Genomic DNA, 19,031 nt, shown 5'->3' with positions numbered 1-19,031 from the left:
CTGTTTCGCAAAATTTCCTTTTTTATGAACGCCAAATAATAAAAAACGTTTACGAAAAAAAATCGTCAGCTGTACACAAGATACCCAAAGCACCCTAAAACATGATCGGGGCTCAACTCTCGTTGGGATCAAGCGCAGCAAAAATAGCTGGAAACAGGCCCTAAAAAAGATGAATCACGTTCAGCCTCAAGCACAGCTAGCTGGAGTTTGGTCATATAAGGTCTTCGAGAGACACTGGGACTAAACCGCAATTAGCACGGAACGTAAACGCAGGGGGGCATCGGACGTAGATCGAATCGAACGGAGACAGGTGATGGTTGAAACCGAAGAAGCAATTATTTCCGCCACTCCATGTGAGGTGGGCTTGGAAAATGTTAATCCTTTTCAATGCCGACCCGGGAGGGAAAGTGGCTAAAAGAATCCGATCAATATAAAGGAAGAGAATTGGGCCAATTGTTCTATTTATATACAACATTAAAGCAGGTGCTCCACATCACAGAAAAAAAACTGTCTGTCTTGTTAAACAATGGCTGTACGCGACATTTGTGACCAAAAACGTAACCAATAAGATCATGACAAAGAATCTTAAAGCATAAGTGACATCTGATTGACATACATAGGTATGGGTATTACTACTGGTGTTTTTCGAGTGGGATGATGTTGACTTGGTTGGGGGTATGGGGCAACGATGGGGGTACATCCTGCAAAAGCAACCAAGGGGGAGGGGGTAGCCACCCGGAAAACAAATCATCGCAAACCAGACAGCAAAATAAACAAGGGCTCAAAATTAACGCAACGGGTTTGGTTGCTTCGATCATTATACAGACAACTCTAGACCTGGACGACTTTGAACGCTGCAGGTCGATCACATATTTATGCCTATTTAAGCCAAACACCGGCGAAATGCGAAGCGCCAACTGTAAACAACGCTCAAGACGTCGGGAATTTTCTCCAGGCAATCGGCGCCATGAGCAATCATCTCTAAACCCCTTAATCTGATCTGTCACTTTCTCTTAAGAATAAGAGCAATTTGAACCTAAGGGTCAAATCAAGGAATGCGAATGGCAGATTTTATGTGGAAAATTGTTTTATCAAACCTCTTTCTCAAGACAGCGAACAATCTCGCCCAGTGTTCGATCGAATGCGGTGACGCGATTGGCTGGCCACGGTCCACTGCACTCCTTCTGATTGGTCAGTTGACGGTTTGCGTCTTTGATGAGTCGGACCACCCTGTTGTTAAGATAGAAGGTAAATAGTTGTTCATGAGATAGAAAGAGGGCTTTTGCTATTAAAACTTACTTGGTTTTGTTGGTTCCGTTTAATGTTGGAGCTTTTAACTCGACTCGCTTTAAAAATTCTTTACCCCTGCAAAAGTTTGGACAAATATTTTAAGGTCAGCTTTCATTCCACACACATACGAAACAAATACGATATCAACTTCCATTTTCAAAATTATGTAAAATAATTCGACCTTTATCCTTTTTTGAGAATTGTTTAACGTTAAAAAACCAAAATTGTTGAAATGGCTTAGAAAAACGTGCTTCAAATTTTTACAATGCAACTGCTCCACTTTTTTTGAGTCAACAATATCAAGTTAAAAATGTATCCTAGAAAACAGAGTTAAGACCCTGGTATAAACTCTTCTTTGGAACCATGATAAAACAAACTCTTAATAAATATTTTACCTTGCAGCCATTCGAATCCTCAATTTCTTGGCTCGTTTTCTCATCGTTTTTTGTCGTTCCTTGAGTCGTTCTGCTTCCTCTTTCAACGCCTACCAAGCAAAAAAATAAGAAGTTTGCAAAGATGTTAAAAATTCTAAAAAAGTTCAAATACTTTGCATTCATCGATGTGGGACCTCGGCGAAGTATTTGTGCTACCACGCGAAGCGCTAGAGGGCTCGATAGCGTCGCCTTTTCCCTGGATGGATATCTGAGAAACCCTGAAAACAATGAATTTGGTTAGAGTAACCGCACAGCTAAGAGTTTAATATGGCGGCAAGAGTAAGATATATTAACCCACCTGTCATATTGTACAGCAACTGTTTCTTCTCCAATCAAACTTACATTGACGCCGTCTCCTTCACTTGTTCCAGTGCTACAAATAGAAATCGGCATCAAATATGGTTGGCAGTGGCTTCAGGTAGGTGTTGCCAAAGGATACTTGCTTAGAAGCTTTTAAGTTTATAAAAATTTCCTTGAACTCCGCAACATGTATACGTTGTGATCTAAAGTTTACTTACAGGAACGTTATTTATTCTCAATATAAGTGAAGATACATCGGGCCAACTTGTGTTAAATGGTATTACAAAACCTAACTACCCGTCAAAATGTGGTCAAACTTTGTGGTCAAATTGCATAAGTCCTGAATATGGTTTGAAGACTGCCAAGGTACAAACCGTTCAAATACAATTAAATATTTATATGTATAATGTAGTTGCGATAACAGACGAAGATGGTTTTGTTTGGTTGAATAACATATCCTCTAATTAGAGTATACCTGAGTCTGGAAGGGACTGGGATGCTTGCAGCACCAGGACATGGTGTCATGGCAACACCAGGAGCAGGATTTGTGGAAAAACGACCGAGACTCAGTTCAACAGCTTTCTCCTTCCTGTGTTCAAGTTGCTCCTGGTGGCGACGTTCGCTCTCGTCGTGCTAAAATAAAAAAAAAAACGTTGCAAGACCCAAGTACTAACGTTAAATTTAAAGTATAAGACGTGGATGTATATTGCCAGAACTGTACTGGATTTTGTTTATAAACAAAGTGATTAATTTCAAAACTGCGAATGTGCAGACTACTGGTAATCTCTTTGTGAGCAATATATCCAAATGAGCAAATGGATATATTTCAGATTGAGATAATTTTTCTCTAGCAAAACAGAAAAGTTAACATAACTTTACCACAGGTACTCCCAATGGTTTTGCTATAGTTTCGCCAATGTATGTCGTACAACTTGCTGGAACAGATCAACAGACCACAAGCAGTACTTTGTTTATTTTCGACAAAAACGTATATACTCATACCTTAAGTTGGATTTTCTTTTGCAATTCGGTGACGGCTTCTTGTTGGGCTGCGTTGCGAGCGGACAATCGCAATTCTCGGTCTCTGCAAATCAATGATGATAACTTCAAACTTTTCCCAATATACAGGCACATGAAAATTCGAAAGATCCCACCTTGCCCGTTCCTTTGCTATCTTTTCTCGTTCTTTTTCTTTTTCGATTTTCTGTTGTTCGATTCTCGCATCTTGCTCTTTCCTCTTCACTTTGAGCTCTTCTATTCGCTCCTGACGCTCCTTCTCAAGCGCTCTCCTGCGCTCCTGGTAAAAAATAAGGTATTGGAAGCATAATTTTCGAGACAACGTCCAAAAAGAAACAAAATTTGCAACGAAGAAGTGTACGAATCTACAGTTATTTTGTATAAAACAGTTTAAAATTAATATAGAAATGAAAAGCCAACAACGTTACGTTTACTAAGTGCTTTAATGGTAAGATTACTTTAAATATTTCTTCTTTTGCATTTTTCATTTCCATCTGCTTTGATCTCTCCATTTCAATTTCCTGCATACGAGCCTCGTGTTCACCGATGCGCATCAACACCTCGTGACGTTTATTCTGTTCCTGAAATTGAAAACCAATTGTCCAACAAGGAGAAATTTGTATTGGCTGGTTATTCGGGCTTTTTGATTTGATTTTTGTGTTTTAAGGTGAAGCAAACCAATTACGTTAGTACTCGGTACCAAACATCGACATATATAATGCAAGATACTGATAGGTTGATGATGCGTGCTGTCAGATGTTTGATCAAGGTAAGAATTACCAAACGTTTTATTCCCGTTACCAGCGTTTTTTTCACAAAACTAACCGCTATCTCAAACTCTGTGTTTGTCACCAAGAAACTTAATGGTGTCAAAAACAAAGAAGTTATGATTTCGGACAAGTGCCCACAATGATGAAAAGAATGAAAACCAATGGTTGAGATAGGTAGATACCTGTAATTCATTGATGAAAGCAATTTCGTTGACTTTTGTATCCTCGGCTTGTGCTTTCTTCTTTATGTTGAGCAACTGCATTGCTCGCATCTCTTCAGCACGGGCGAGCTTTTCCTGAAAATAAGAACATACTCTATATGTTGGTTGTCAACAATTATTTTTTTCACCCAATAACCTACCAAGTTTTTGGAAGTACTTGTTACCCAACAAACCTTCAAGATTTATAAATCTACATTATTAAATCGTCAAGAACAAAAAGTGAAAAACTTTGAAATCAAGGAAAAAAATCGAGTTTTGGGTGATAATTGCAAAAACAAGTTAAAAGAAACACGCTTTATTAACCAAACGTTTCGGCAAATGCTCACGTCATCATCAGCGTAGAAATCGAACATAACTTACATCGTGGTAACTTTGCAGCAGAAGTTTCTGGCGTTGGATGAGATCGTTCTTCCAACTTACAACCTCCTGAACCTTCTCGGTCAGTTCGTGAATGCGATGAGTTTTTTCTTCCTGCATCTGCAAACGACGAGCTTCCGCCTTTCGATGTTTTTCCTCCAGTTTGCGCTTCGACTCGGCTGGAGTTCTAATGATTTCAAGACATAAAATCTTTCGATATTTTCTAAGTTACGTTTACGCATTTTTTGAGATAAAAAATTATACTGACAATCCAACAACCAGCTGGTTGATAAAATAAATACTAGTTTAAAAAACGTTAAGCCTAAAGTATATTGTTTAAGTCGAATTGAAATGTTTATTAATGTTTAAGTTAATCTGTATTTCTGTAAAACATATTTGATAACACCAGGCTTTCAATTCAGGGAGTTGGCGCCCACCTTAGGTAACTCGTAATTTGTTACAGGATGACTGTATGACGTTTACTGCAACACAACATATTATTTGAGTGACGGAAAAGCTTCTGATTGGAAATAATCAGCGTAACAGACTGATGGAGTAAAAGAGTTTAGGGGTCTATTCCTTAATTCATTCCAAACGGAGAGTAATGTCTTATTCCGGATAAAAACCTATTCTTTCAAAATTTTCAGATGACTGCTCCCATTCCTGAATTTTGGACTTACATGTTGTTTTAACATTTTTCTTAATCATGAAAAAGGCTTTTTATTTGTGTGAATTTTTTTGTTACCTCTTTCTTGATGGTGATGAGAGTTTTTCATGCATTTGCACTGCACGTCCAGGTTCACGCAATTCTTCCTCTTCCACCAATTCACACCAGCTATTATGTCCCATTTCTGTGTCTGTTTCAACAAAATGGATACTTTTTTAACACTCATATCTTTATGTATGCTGTTACTAAAGCATTAACAAAAACATACAATCATATCTTGCAAGAAATTCCGACCACTCAAGAGGACCATTGGTAGTCTTGTCCAGTTGTCCAATATCTTTTGCTCCCATACTGCTTCTTGCACTTTCCTGTACAGAAAACACAATGAATTCAACTAGTTTAATAAACTACAAATATATTTTTTAATTCAAGCATTTACACTCCCTAATTGTAACACTTCATCAAACACATGACCCACCAATACCATTAACTATAATTCAGATTGCAGACAAATGTATATCACTATCAGTTTAACATATCACATACAGAATTTAACCATATTTTACTTTTAGTTTGTAAAAGTGTAAAGACAATGATAAAGCTTCAACGACTAAATCATTTGAATGTCATGACAATGCTTTTCTTTGTAGCTGTGTGACAAGTCCACACCAACATTGCCTGTCTGTTAATACTTTGGCTGGTTACCACATGACATTGCCAAACCCAAAGCAGATTTGTATTGATAGATTTGTTTAAACAAGTCTGTGTATTAACATCAACTTACACTGTCAGTTTCAATTTCAGGTGTGTCTCTTCCCCCAGGTTTACCTTCCTCCACTTCCTGGATTTGTCTTCTCAAATCTCTCTCCTGTTCCTCAGCTGCTGCGATCGACTCGTCATGTTGCTTCAGTTGTTCCATGGTAACCAAATCAGGTTTAATAATCTATTACCAAAATAAAAAAGTGATAGTGTGTATTAACGAATATGATAAACAATGTTACTTACAGGTTTTGAAGAGTTTTCAAGGGTAGGCAGCTCGTCAAGTGTTTTATCCTGTTCCGGAACTTTAGCATTTTCATCTTGTACTACACAAAAATCATAACAATAATAGTAAAAAATGTATAACAATTTTGTGTTTACAAACAAACATAATTGTTTAAATAAATAAATTGGGATTGTTAGTTTGATTTACGTGAAGTAAAATTATTCTTGCTAATGCTTGAATTATGGCTGGATACCATAATTGTACAATGTATTTTAATGACCCATGCATGCAAGTGGTCATAACAATGTCTCTTTTTTTTAGAGCACTAGAAACCTTCTAAAATCATGAAACTTTAGATAAAAACAATCTTTTCCAACCAATGAACATATATATGTATATATATATCAGTGATTTTCAACCGGTGTTCCGCGGAACACTAGTGTTCCGTGAAAGATCGTCAGGTGTTCCGCGAGAAATTTGCTGGTTTGAATATAGGATTCTAATGCTTTAGACTTCTATGGTTTGAATTGTGTTTTATGTCAAACACCGGCCGAATATCACTGGTTTAATACAATAGGCGTTTTCTTTTATGAAAATAATTATCCGCCATCCCCGATTGGAATGTTTTGTAGTGATTGGCTTCTCTTATTGTTGTGTAATATTAAGACTCGTTGTCTAATAATGAAATAGCTGAATCGCGGGTAAATTGCTGACCGTTGGGGCAATTTAGCTTTGGGTGATCTTCAAAAAAACAAAAAACATTGAAACGCTGTCTCAGTCGACACGAGATTCAACAAATTTTCTGACGTTCAACATAATTGCTTGCGCGGAAAACGATGAATCACCGAAAAGTCAGTGCCAGGCGAATATTGTATTTAGGTAACTAGTTTCTACTTTTCAATGCATCAAAATTTCGTTTGGTGTTCCGCAAACATATTTTAAAGTATAAAGTGTTCCGTGGCTCAAAGAAGGTTGAAAAACACTGATATATATATATATATGACTTTAACCTTAGAACACTGTTATATATTAAAGTTTAGTAAGACCACACAAGAACAGCAACATACCAGTTTTAAAGAATTGTGCTTCTGCATCATCCAAATCACAAAGACCATCACCTTGACCTTGCAGAAAATCCCCAGCGAAGGTCAACTTTTCAGTGGCATCATGTTGAAACTTATCTGACTCCTTTGCATCACAATCATTCATAAACTGTACAGGGGTTACTTCCAAACACTTGTCAACCTCAGTCTTTAACTGCTCTCTGGTTAGTTTTGGTGAACCAGATTCAATGAGATGGTCAACTACTAGGTTCAGAAATCCTGTATCTGGTTTTGGAGCAGGTTTTTCTGGTGTGAGTCTTATGGGTTTGGTGTGATGTTGCATTGCTGTGTTGGCAATGTTTTTTAGTACTTGTGCTTCATGCTTGATGTTCTTTGAATGCTTGGACTGTCTAGTTCGTGATGAGACTGTCTCCCATTCACCACCATCATCTGAAAATAATACTGAGAACTGAGATAACCATTGTGATACAGTACAGCAGAAATTTTTAAAAAAGATCGCTATGTTGGGTAGAAACACAAACTAAAAGTCAAACCAAAAAACCTGAGAAAATAGAAGCTAAACTACAAGAAAAAAGAAACAAATGTAGAAAATAAAAGAGAAATTCTGATCAAGGGTAAAATATTTCTTTTTTTTAATAATATTCAAATTTTATTTACCATCGGCTGGGTTTTGTTTGGGATATGTTTCAGAAACATCCAGATTTTCAGTGGCAACAACTTCTCGTTTTACTTCAATTTGAACAGGAGCAACGCCTTTGACTCTGTCAGCCCACGTCACAGTTGCATGCTGCATGGTTAGATTTCCAATCACATGTGTTGTGCTGCACAGAAATGACATTCTTAGGTGAGGTTTGCCACACATCTACATTTGCAATCAGTTATTTAGGGCAATAATAAACTTCTACAGCCAAGCCAACATATGGAGTCTAACCTCCAGACAAAATTATTGCACTTTACAAAAACAACATGATGCAATGAATTAAATATGGCCACCACACATTACTGACTCATAAACTACAAGCAAAAAAGCAAAATTCAAATCCACTTCAAACAAAAAATTGCCTTAAAAACCAAAAAAGCATAAAATGTACACAAACTGTTTCAATTAGAATTGATTACAGCTCAACAATATTAATTATTCAAGCCTATTTTATCATTTTTCATCCAAATTTCAGTAAATGATGTTGAGTTGCCTTGCTCGTGCAAAAATAATGGCAAAAATGTGTTAAGTCTCTTTCCATAACTAACTTCATGAACATAAAAACCAATATATATATAAATGTCCCAACATGATAGCATGCAACAACATAAACACACCAATAAATTGCGTATTGGTTAGTATCATTGGAATAAGCAAGCTCTACACACCCCTTAATTGGCTCTACTGTGGAAGGCAAACACACAGCAGAAGAAGCGTTGAGCGAGGCAACATCAGCCGCTTTGGAAAAGTTAAGCAACCTGTTAATTTTGGTGTCGGAGGTTAGTGATGACATTCTGCCAGCTGATGCTTCTGGCACTTTGGCCGTCACTTTTTGGCGAGGCCGCCCAGGAGATGATTTGCGTACTTCCCATGCCAGAGATGTAGGTCTAAACATGACAAAACATTTTGATGATACTTTGAGTTGACATACACATTTAGAGGAATTGGTGTATTTAAGGACATAATCTTGATAAACCATTGTTTAGAGATGGATTGATTTACCTCATTAGTTAAGTTCTTAGAATCAAGCAGCGACTACTGCACTTCTCAAAGCTCAGCTGTAGTGCATTGTCACTTGTTTCTATGTGTTTGCAGTAATTTATTAAACCTAAATCAAACTTTAACACTAGCACAGTTGCTTTTCTTATTTATTATCTCCACTGTCATGGTCAATTGTATCACAAACAAAGTGACATCACTCACAAGACTAATATTACATTACTTTGCATTAATATTTTTAAATAGTGATATCATTACTGAGTAGCTTTGCATTCCTTTGCCATTAGCCCAAGGGCCAACTTTTTAACTTTTAAATTATAGAATAATCTCCCTTGACACAAACCAGAAGCTATTGAATTTGTAAAAAGTGCCACCTAATTTATCAGCTTCATGTAAACTGCTGACCTGTCATGAATACCAGCATTGTCCAGACGCTCCTGCAGTTTGATCCAATTGATAAGAGCTTGGAAATCATGTCTATAGTTGTCCAACACAAGCAAAACTTCCTGCAAAATACAAAAGGCACATATTTTTCTATGCCTTATTAAATTGCATCTGGTCAAGTGCAAGTCCTTTGACTGATAACTCAAGTCTAAAGGAAGTCAAATTATTTATTATCAGACTTAAGCAAAGTCCATGCATTGGGTCAACAGTGAGCCTTAAAAAGAAATTTGGTGTTACTGAAGTAACTTATCCATGGTTTGACAATGTTTATTTAAGTAGGAGCAAACAAACTATGATTGGTCAACTACCTTGCATTCCATAACACTTGCATCTCCTTCACAAGTTGTGTAAATCTCATCCACTGCTCTGCGCAAGTTTTCAAACAAATATGCCCAGTACCGTGCCCTGATACTGACATTCTTTCTGGGGCCTCCAGATGCTTGTCCCATTAAACTTTCATTTGGAAGGTTCTTCTGTTTCTTTCTGTCACCTTTAATGTAAAACTTTTTTTGTGTGTAGCACTACAAACAACAAAACAGAAATGGGAAACTGTATCACAACTTTTGAGCAAAAAATAAAAGTGATTTGATTTGTAACTTATAACAGTACCTTACATGACTTTTTACAGATTAAAAGATTAAAATTTGTTGGTTGTGTTTAAAATGTGTAATAAAACAGCACAAATTAGAATATGTTAATTTGTTTCATCAAGTTTCACCTGAATATGACCTCTCAACATATTTTTCTTTAGGCTCAGCATTTATTTTTCTCAAAGCACTTTCACAAGATTGTGCTCTTTTGCTTTGATTTCGATGGCGTGATGTTTTGGAAGGTTTGGCTGTAACAAATATCTCAAGTTAAATCAATTTTGCTGCAACACACCCAAACTTAGCTCTGGTACCTACCCTTCGAAAGATAAGTGTCAAGAGGAATACTCCAAGATACAAGATTTCTTGCACTTCGACCTTCTTGTTCCATGATCATTCGAACTTTTTCCACCGTCACTGGATTGGGAGGCTAGAAGACAAAATAGCGGTCAAAAACAAAACCATTACACACACTTCTTGATGAGCAACACTTAATACAAGCAGTTTAGCTGTGCTGTTGGGACTTGCTGAAAAAAGTCAACACAAACCTTATTGGCTTGATTTTTGTTTCTTTTTCGCCCTCCACCAACGGAGGCAACAGACACATTTCCACTGCTGCTTGTGCTTTCATCCCGCTCACGAGCCCTGTTCATTATTTTTGGCTTGCACACACAATTTTCTATATTAAACAATTAACTGTATGATACCAAGCATAATGAATATTTGGCTGAATGTAGAATCTACACAAAAATATGAAACTTTAAATGAGCACAAATGAAACATTTTCAATCTCACAGAATAATAATCATTTTCACAGTGTGTTCATGACCAAATTATGTAAAAAATGTACAAAATATGACAACTTAAAAAAAAACAGAGCACTTGACAGCAAATGTCCGCTACTTCTTTTTTCTTGGAGACCCCTTGCCAGATGACTTGCGAGATCCAGCAGATGATTTCACCTTCATTTGAGTTTTCGATGGTAACTTTTGTGTGCTATTTTGCAGTTCAGGTGGAATGGGAATGGCTTGAAGATCAGCAGCAATCTCAGCAGCTTGCTTCATCTTCTTGATTTCAAAACCAACTTCATCATGGACCAGATTCACTTCCTCTGCAGTCAAAGCAGAGAGAAACTCAGTCATTGATTTCACATCCACTTCCCCAACTTCTTCTTTTTTCGCAAGCTGATGTTCAATTTCTTTTTCCACGGCTTGGGTTTTCTCCTTTGCCAAATCCCTTTCTTTATTAAGCTCCATCTGTTTCCTGTTCTCTTCTGACTTGACTTTTTGGACTCTGTTTTCATATTCCCACAGTTTCAGTGTTTTGGACAAACTGAGCTCTTTCGGCGCATCAGAAACTTGAACCTCAAGAGACATGTGTTTGCTCTTACAGTCACGCTCCCTGGAAAAGACAAACTGAAACAGGCTGTGGTGTGCCAACACATGCACTGTAAAGTACTGTGCAAGCTTTTTCATGTTTTCAATCCCAAGTTTCTGCTGCTCAACATACTGTGTACTCAGTTCTCGTAATGCACACAAAGACTTTGGGAGGGTCAGGTGAATGAAGCTTCTGAAAAAGTCATTAGCGAATGTCATTGCATTGGCAACTTCATGCCAAGGCATACCACGAGAAACAACAAATTGCATAACATCATAATAATAGTCAAGTAAGGCACCCGACCGCAAATCTTCATCCAGATCAGAGATGTTTAGTCTTAGTTGTCGACCTAACAGACACTGGCCTTTGGATTTAGGAAGTTTTGAAATGTGACGTATTTCAGCTGAGCTTACCCAATCCATTTTAATTCATGTTCTATAAGTTTCTGAAACATCAACAATATCAATGAAATTCTGATGTTAGGGTTTCATTAAACAATTAATAAAGGAAAAAAATTTGAAACACATAAATTTCAAAAATATTGTCTTACAGACTACAGAGCAGCGAGCAGGTGCAGAGTCTACAGACCCTATTTAATTTTGAACGATTCAAACTTACTTATAAATTTGGACACAATCAGCTGTGTGATTTTTGAACCCAAAGTTTTACGCAAGCAAACTTGTAATTGGTTTAATATGTACGGATTAATAGAACACACAAAATTATACGAAAGCATAAAATATTGCGCGGAGGATAAATCCTCCGCGCAGGCCATTCTTTCCAATCTGGCACAATGGACGATTGCCAGGTGCAACTACATTCATAAATCACGTCACTTAAACAGCCGTAATTATCTTGCCAAATTATGCATTCGGTGCGCTTTATCAACATAAAATACTTCAAGTTTGGACTTGTTTACATCAAATTCGTTTTCATAACTTTCAACCGAAGTTTGCTTTAGCAAAACTGTCGCTATGTGCTTTAATCCACGAGAGGGCAATAAAACAAAACAAAAAAATTTTCTTGGGGCCGTTGGCACACAAAGATTTTCCCACGCTTTAATACAGAACGTTTGGGTAATTAATTTTCAAAATTTATTTGCGAAAAGAGAAATTTATTTGAAACCAAAAAATATATACCACAACAATAAATAGATTGATGAAACCAACAATAATGTTCTTCGCAGGGTTGCCAGGAAAGACCGTCCGTGAGTAGTTTATCCGATCAAATTGGATATCAAATCAAGTGTTATCCGTTGTAGGCTACACTTTTGTCATGTGAGATGTTTTACGGACCTTCTCCAATTAGCAACAAACAAACTTAAACAAGTTCGAACTTCGCTATTGGCATTCGGCAACAAAAGAATGGATTATCATATTTTACAATACCTATAGCCTTGGCTTCGTATTGTAAAGCGAACACGCTTACAAAAAGGGGCCAATCAAAAACCGTTGCAACATTGTTTCGCTGCATACCACTGGCAACTTGCTAAAAACATGGTTTGACACGCTCTAATAGTCAAGATAAGAGAGTGGGTAGTTTTCTGTAACGCAAGTGAAGCTAGACCAGGCACAGTTCGCCAGCTGAAATATGTTGTTGTTTTATTGAAGAAACCTGATTAACAATAACAAAGTTTTAAATGTAAAAGATGAGTGTTAGTGGGTGTGCTCGGCGATTTTTCACTAAGCAAAACTTGGAGTAACGTTTGCAAGTCATTTCCAAATTGGTTGCGTAAGCTCGAGTCATCAAAGTGAGTTTTAATTTTTTGTATCGCACAAACAAAAGTTATAGATCGAACCTAATTTTTCCAAACTTGTTCTTCTAGCACCGCTCTAACACACTGCACCAAAGCGTTTTTTTTTCGATTTTACGTTGCAAAGAATAGGATCACTAATTTCGACATCAGTACTATAGCTACAGCCTACTAGGTTACAGTAACGTCCCCAAACATATTTGTTTAAACTTTGAAGTAATGTAGATTAGAGATTCTACATTTAAAGTTTGATTGACTTCACATATCTTCAAGATTGGAAAAGGGGCGTTTACAGCAGTGGCCGCACATATGCATGCAGTAACGTTCCCCTTCAGTGCATAAATTACTTAAGCCAAACTAAACTACATTTTAGCCACCACCAATAGTAATCACTATATTCGAATCATCCCCGATTGCAGAAGTAAATGCTCATCGTGTAACAAAATAAAAACATATAGGCCTACAGCTTAACCCTTTTGCGAATGGTTGAGTGTATATTGCAGCAAGTTTAGAAATAATTAACACTAAGTTCTAACAAATAATCGGCTTTTTAGACAGAGATGAGAAATAGTTTAGTCGAATATTTCCTAGGATATTTTTGTGGGAACATTGTAACCTCATTTGAGATCTTGTCAGTTTAACAGGGGCATGAGAAAGTAAAAAAAAAGACACATGGATGAAAAATTTCTTGAACGGTAAGTTTATTCGCTGACGTAATATATCACCAAAATAACATTTTGTGTCACAACACATTAGAATTGTGTTTTTGGTGTAGTTTACGTATAACTTATATGTAGCATTTGTCTCTGTCAAGAACGTTTCTTGGTCTGAAAATACAAGCTAAAATTTTTGTGTTGGACGTAACGGTTTTGAAACAAACATGTTTACATCTAAGCAGTGAGCAAGAAAAGGCGTCAGTACCCGCTGGGTCATTAGAGATACGCAATGTGTATCATTGATAGGTCGCTGAAAAACGGAGATAGTAGCCGCCCGACCGCAAACAACTATCATTGTTACCTGCGCATGCGTGGTCACGTGTCTGCCAAATGAGAGTTTATCGTAGGGGCACTTGTTATTTGCCAATTAAGCGCTCTCCCCTTATCATTTGCATAATGGCACGTGCACTGAAATATAATCAGCAAACTTGATTCTTACGCATGCAAATAAGAAGACTTCTTTTTTCAAAACTGCTCTGGTGTTTAGTATATTTAAGAAGACAACTGGATTGCGGCTACAATTCAGACGTTTGAAACATTAGTACGCATTAAAACACAAATCCTAAACCAGTAAAAACTTGTTCGTGCACAGGAGACGTACCGCGATCAAAACTGCAATCAAGATTACTACGTTGCAGGAAACAGACAAGCAGCCACAGGTTGGTATTTATTTGTTGATATTTATTTCGATTTTGCGTGGTCGTGGAATTTTCACCTTCAGATGGGATGTTTACATTAATCGTTGCGCCGCCGGCCGCTGTTGGAGATTTCCTACAATCTATTACACTTGTGTTTTTTCACTTTCAATTGACGTAATATAAAATGGCGACTTTTCTTATATTGTGATTATAGTCTGTTGCACCTTACCTTGCAGCAAACAACTTCGTAAACAGAGCGTTGCGTATATTTGTAAAAAGCAGCTGTATTGAACAGGTGGAACTGATTACACTTCTAAAGACACCGTTTACAGACTGTTAACAAATCGTTATCCGATTATAGTTCTTAAAACAACAAATCGTGCAATATTTCTTGTAATCTAAATATTATCTAAATAACAAACTTATTATTTAATTAGGTTGACGTTTCGCTATCGAGTGGCACAACACCTGAAGACTTACCCGAGAAAAACAGCACCACAATGCGTAAGTTGCGTTTGGTATTGAAGTAAACATTGCAAAATGGAAATACAGTACAATTCATATAATTTAGGGAAAATGAAAAGCAACCAAAAAAGGACGCATTTGTTAGAGGAAAGGTTGGGAAACGTTTCTATGCAAGAGCAGGTATGTATTTGGCTGTACAGCTATTTTGTGATATTTAATTATGTGTCTAACCTTTTGACTGTTATCCTTCCTGATAGCGCGATGCGCGCTTTAAGATGTTTGTTACCAGTGGTTTATATTATCTAACAATATGCAAACACTTTTAACTGAACTAAAACGTAAAATATAGGGCACATGCAAATAATATAATAATGAATTTCGTGCTTATAGTGCTAATTTTTGTCCAACGCCATAAACAACTTAAGACGTCCATTGCTAACGAATTTGGACTTAAAAACAAGAAAGAAAAAAAAGAAAATTTGTTTGTTTTTTGTTGTTTGGCTGGAACAGTTTGTTTTTCATGATACGTTGCTTTTTCGATTTTTTTCGCTTGGCTTTTGTTTGTGTTTTTGAAGTCCATTTGCCGCTAGACTGTTTTTGTTATTAACTGTAAACCATGCACGCATTGAAAAGATGTTATCTACGATAAAGGCGATTTGCATGTTGGCGAGGTTCGATTGCTGCAGAACGCCTGGGGTGACACAATTCATTTATCTATTGTTTCTCATTCTAGGAAGATATGGTTGTGATCGACCAAGTACCAGACGAGCGAAAAAGAAAGAAGGTCGTCACCGAAGAGGTACAAAAGCTATGCAAATCTTAGACTAGGGTTAATTTGAAATAGTTCCCATTGTATTACAGTGTTGAGTTAAGTGTTACAAGTTAAAATGGTGTACAAGCATTTTTCGCTGGTTTTCAAAAAGCCACGCAAACGGCTCGGTGTACGAGTCGCTGGATATAAAAAAGTGAAATTGACGGAGGTAAAATAGCTCAAAACTTTTGTCTAAAAACATAATTAAGAAAACTATAGAAAATTCAGTTAATAATGTGTAATATTTATCAGCAATTACAATTGTTTTCCAGATAGGTGATATGGTGGTCGTCGATACTTTAGATCAGACGCCGGTAAAAAAGCGATTGGACGACACAAAGAAAGATGGAAAAAGAGTCAGAAAAACAAAGCTGTCAATGGATGACTCGCATGCCAGTTTATCAGATTTGAACGGTAAATTTTGGTTATGTTTTCAGTCTACTCCTTGCCTACTCCCAAGTTCAAGTTTTTTCAGTTAGGACATTGTCACAATATTATTTGTCAGGATAATACGTGTTTGTCTGAACTTAACAACACTATTGCTTAACAAAGGGCACAAGACAAAGGCCTAACAGGCAACTTTGGTTGTATAGAAATAACCACATGAGGCAGCAAAGCTCAATGACAGAGTTCAATTCGCAAAACTGGAACTTGGCCGAACGGTCTGGCGCGCCTGACCCATATACAGACATAAAAAAAACTGATCGGGATTCGGGATTCGTCCCCGGGAGAGTCCTGGGTTCGAACCCCGTGGAAAAAAAAAACTAAAAAAAAAACTATTTTTGATTTCTAAATTCAGGTAAAGATATACAATGTATTTAACACATTCCGTCATTTTTTACAGCTAACAGTCGCGAATCAACGGGTACCGAAAGTTACACGACCAGCGAAAACGAATATTACACGGCATATGACGTCACTGCTGATGACGACATTGGTTCGCTACTGTATCATACAGCGTTCGTCGACGAACTGGACGAAGGGGCGGCTGAGGATACGGACCAAGTGGAAACGGATACAAGACAAGACAGAGTCAGCCAAAAGATAAACACAGAAGTCCCTGTTTCTCGTCTTGAAAGGTCGGATGTCGCACTTTCATTTGCAAGTCCTGGCGATGCGAGCAACCAACCTGTTGAATCTTCATACGAAAACATCACATTCGGCTCGTACACACAGCAGTCTACCTTTGAATATCCATCTTCTGGTACCAAAGTAAAAGTATTGAAACCGTTTACCTTCTACAAGGACTACGTTTCTCCCACATCCTGCGGTGTTATTGACCAGCAACCAACTTCGTTGAACAGAAAACTATTCAAGGAGCTTGATTTGAGCGACAGCGATGTGGTTGCAGCGGCATCCACTAATATGCATTGCAGTGACGAAGTGATGATTAACTTCCCGCCTACCGTGGGAATTAGCCGTGGCAGCCCGCAGCTCATGACAAAAGCTACCTTATCCTCAACCCCGTCTTCATCGCCAAGCTTGTCACGAAAAAGCTTCAGAGAAAGCGTTTCTGTCACTGATCAAGTGATTACACCTCTGCGAATGGTTTCGTTGCAGACTCCTCACCATTTGCGCCGCAGATCATCTTCGACATCGTCTCGCTCATCCCTTAAAGGCCAGACAAAAACTGGCCAATCACAACCTAGCCATGACAAAACTAGGACACCTTCTGAACTCGCAAATGACCACAAAAATCAAAGAGAACATTTTGCTTCCACTGAAAAGACCCTCGCAGCGGACATCTCGAAAATTATTGACAATATGGACAAAGTTTGCACATCAACAGACCCAGAAATTTCCCAGGCTACGAGTAAAAAGACATCAGCATCAAGTAAACTTTCATCCGTGGCTGTCATAAAAGTAAAGTCACAGCAAGTTCACGTCCGTCACACAAGTTTGGGAAGTTATGGTGAAGTTGAGCAAGGCAGTCAAGCAACTATTCAGAGTCATAGCTACAAGCAGCATGAATTAGTGCTGTCACCAGACTTACTTTCCAAAAGTGCCCAAGCTGAACCTGATATTGAAGCTGGTTTGGACTTTAGCATCGTTAAGCAACGTGGCTCTTACAGAAAAATCGTACAAACTGCCGATCGCTATCGCATTCCTATAGCAGTTACCAGTATATTTTTGCTCATAACTATTGCCGCGTTGGTCATCATGGCTGTGTTTTTACCTCTCACATAATTTTGAGACTTTCCCACTATACTGCAATTTCTTCAAGTTCCTATTGTTTTTGTATGCATATGATAATTTTGCGAAAGTTTGCGCAACACACCATGTTATAGCAAACTTGCGACCAATGCAAATTAAAACTAGGCTTCTAAACATATATGCCACACAAGAACAGACACTATGTTTTCCACACTATTATTGTGCCTGAATGTTATTTGCCTCTTTTTGGACAGTTTGAAATACATTTTTGTAACCCAAGTGTTTGTTTAAAAGTAGTAGAAGGGATATTGTAGTAATTTTTTATACTTCTGATGGGAACGAACATTTAGTTTCCCATTGCAAGTGACGCGATCTTAGTTTTTCTGTTAATGTGAGAATAACGTTTTGAGAAAACAGCGCAATCATTTCGAGATTACACCACCTTATTCCAGCGCAGACAATTTTACCCGCCAGAAAACGACTTACACGATTTATCATCTCGGGACTTCCTTCGGTGAAGAGAAGTTAGTTCCTTGTTGGGAAATAGAAATTACGGGAAACATTTGTCACGAGTAGAATTACGCTATTAGTCTCACAACAATCGTTGAAAAATAACTCCAATTTGCATTCGTAGGGTCTGTTTTGCTGATAATGTACGCGCGAACTGCGTTTTGTGGATTAGGAAAGATAAGTTTCAAAGGTAGGCCTAAACTTGTTTCCTTAAAATGTTTGCCGTTCTTATCCAACATTATAAAATTGTTGTTGTGCATCAACACAACAAGTACACGTTTGGTGGGCTGCACGAATTAATAGTTGTTTTAGTATACTTTGCGAATAGTTCAAAGAGTAAATGCAAAAAAGAGGGCATGTAAACGTTGCATCTGGGTAGGCTAATTGAGGAGAGGCGTAGGCTATGTTGTCATCGAAAGTTGTTTTGCAAAAAAGCTATGTTTAGTTTCTGCTGTGTTATCTAAAGGCAGAGGTAAATAATACCATCCTTGCTAATAATAATAAACTAATAGTTTTAAACGTTGTCGAACAGGCCTGTTTTAATTTATAATTTTTGAGAGTTCTCGAAAACAGACTTGGCGGAAAATCCCCCTTAGTTTCACACAGATTCATGACACAATGGCCGAGACCTAAAACCAAGTTGTTTTGAATGTGTGTGAAACGTTATCCAATTTTGTTCAATGGGCAAAACGTAAAAAGCTCAAAAGTCAAAACACTTGCCCAATCAAAATCTAGTTGACTTTTGTCACGTCAGGGCTGCAGCCAGTGCGAT

General features: G+C 37.6%; 3 protein-coding genes across 7 annotated transcripts in view; 1 reads left to right on the top strand and 2 right to left on the bottom strand.

Annotated features, from left to right (window-relative positions):
- Positions 1 to 10,502, bottom strand: part of LOC145212300 (S phase cyclin A-associated protein in the endoplasmic reticulum-like) — a 31,371-nt gene extending 20,869 nt beyond the window's left edge. For 2 of the 3 annotated variants that reach the window (XM_080080383.1, XM_080080385.1), the window contains exons 1-23: positions 10,384 to 10,502; positions 10,154 to 10,265; positions 9,967 to 10,086; positions 9,557 to 9,738; positions 9,210 to 9,310; positions 8,474 to 8,692; positions 7,763 to 7,926; positions 7,109 to 7,534; positions 6,062 to 6,141; positions 5,841 to 5,999; positions 5,325 to 5,424; positions 5,135 to 5,246; positions 4,393 to 4,576; positions 3,994 to 4,107; positions 3,500 to 3,622; positions 3,179 to 3,321; positions 3,027 to 3,108; positions 2,500 to 2,657; positions 2,023 to 2,097; positions 1,837 to 1,942; positions 1,686 to 1,774; positions 1,300 to 1,365; positions 1,098 to 1,230 (exon numbers count right to left, since the gene is read on the bottom strand). In XM_080080383.1, coding sequence (XP_079936509.1) covers positions 1,098 to 1,230; positions 1,300 to 1,365; positions 1,686 to 1,774; positions 1,837 to 1,942; positions 2,023 to 2,097; positions 2,500 to 2,657; positions 3,027 to 3,108; positions 3,179 to 3,321; positions 3,500 to 3,622; positions 3,994 to 4,107; positions 4,393 to 4,576; positions 5,135 to 5,246; positions 5,325 to 5,424; positions 5,841 to 5,999; positions 6,062 to 6,141; positions 7,109 to 7,534; positions 7,763 to 7,926; positions 8,474 to 8,692; positions 9,210 to 9,310; positions 9,557 to 9,738; positions 9,967 to 10,086; positions 10,154 to 10,265; positions 10,384 to 10,488 — 3,153 coding nt within the window. In that variant the 5' untranslated portion in view covers positions 10,489 to 10,502. The remainder of the gene's footprint in view (positions 1 to 1,097; positions 1,231 to 1,299; positions 1,366 to 1,685; positions 1,775 to 1,836; positions 1,943 to 2,022; positions 2,098 to 2,499; positions 2,658 to 3,026; positions 3,109 to 3,178; positions 3,322 to 3,499; positions 3,623 to 3,993; positions 4,108 to 4,392; positions 4,577 to 5,134; positions 5,247 to 5,324; positions 5,425 to 5,840; positions 6,000 to 6,061; positions 6,142 to 7,108; positions 7,535 to 7,762; positions 7,927 to 8,473; positions 8,693 to 9,209; positions 9,311 to 9,556; positions 9,739 to 9,966; positions 10,087 to 10,153; positions 10,266 to 10,383) is intronic. The other variant, XM_080080384.1, reaches the window with a different exon arrangement.
- A 72-nt stretch (positions 10,503 to 10,574) lies between these two features.
- On the bottom strand, positions 10,575 to 11,678 carry LOC145212302 (uncharacterized protein C8orf74 homolog). Its single transcript, XM_080080390.1, has one exon. The coding sequence runs from the start codon at positions 11,632 to 11,634 to the stop codon at positions 10,735 to 10,737; it is 900 nt and encodes a 299-aa protein (XP_079936516.1). The 5' UTR covers positions 11,635 to 11,678; the 3' UTR covers positions 10,575 to 10,734.
- Positions 11,679 to 13,622: 1,944 nt separating this feature from the next.
- LOC145212301 (uncharacterized) lies at positions 13,623 to 18,028 on the top strand. 3 transcript variants are annotated; one of them, XM_080080386.1, is made up of 7 exons: positions 13,623 to 13,660; positions 14,274 to 14,340; positions 14,757 to 14,823; positions 14,891 to 14,964; positions 15,518 to 15,583; positions 15,868 to 16,009; positions 16,440 to 18,028. In XM_080080386.1, the coding sequence occupies exons 1-7, from the start codon at positions 13,638 to 13,640 to the stop codon at positions 17,780 to 17,782; spliced, it is 1,782 nt and encodes a 593-aa protein (XP_079936512.1). In that variant the 5' UTR covers positions 13,623 to 13,637; the 3' UTR covers positions 17,783 to 18,028. The 3 variants fall into 3 exon arrangements, with proteins under 3 accessions (XP_079936512.1, XP_079936515.1, XP_079936514.1); XM_080080389.1 differs by lacking the exons at positions 13,623 to 13,660; positions 14,274 to 14,340 and adding an exon at positions 14,545 to 14,614; XM_080080388.1 differs by lacking the exons at positions 13,623 to 13,660; positions 14,274 to 14,340; positions 14,757 to 14,823; positions 14,891 to 14,964; positions 15,518 to 15,583 and adding an exon at positions 15,610 to 15,764.
- The last annotated feature ends 1,003 nt before the right edge of the window (positions 18,029 to 19,031 follow it).

The sequence above is a fragment of the Phallusia mammillata genome, chromosome 2 (assembly GCF_965637545.1).
Source record: "Phallusia mammillata chromosome 2, kaPhaMamm4.hap1.1, whole genome shotgun sequence".
Lineage (NCBI taxonomy): Eukaryota > Metazoa > Chordata > Ascidiacea > Phlebobranchia > Ascidiidae > Phallusia > Phallusia mammillata.
The sequence above is the reverse complement of the archived record's forward strand: the minus strand, read 5'-3'. Positions and strand labels throughout refer to the sequence as shown.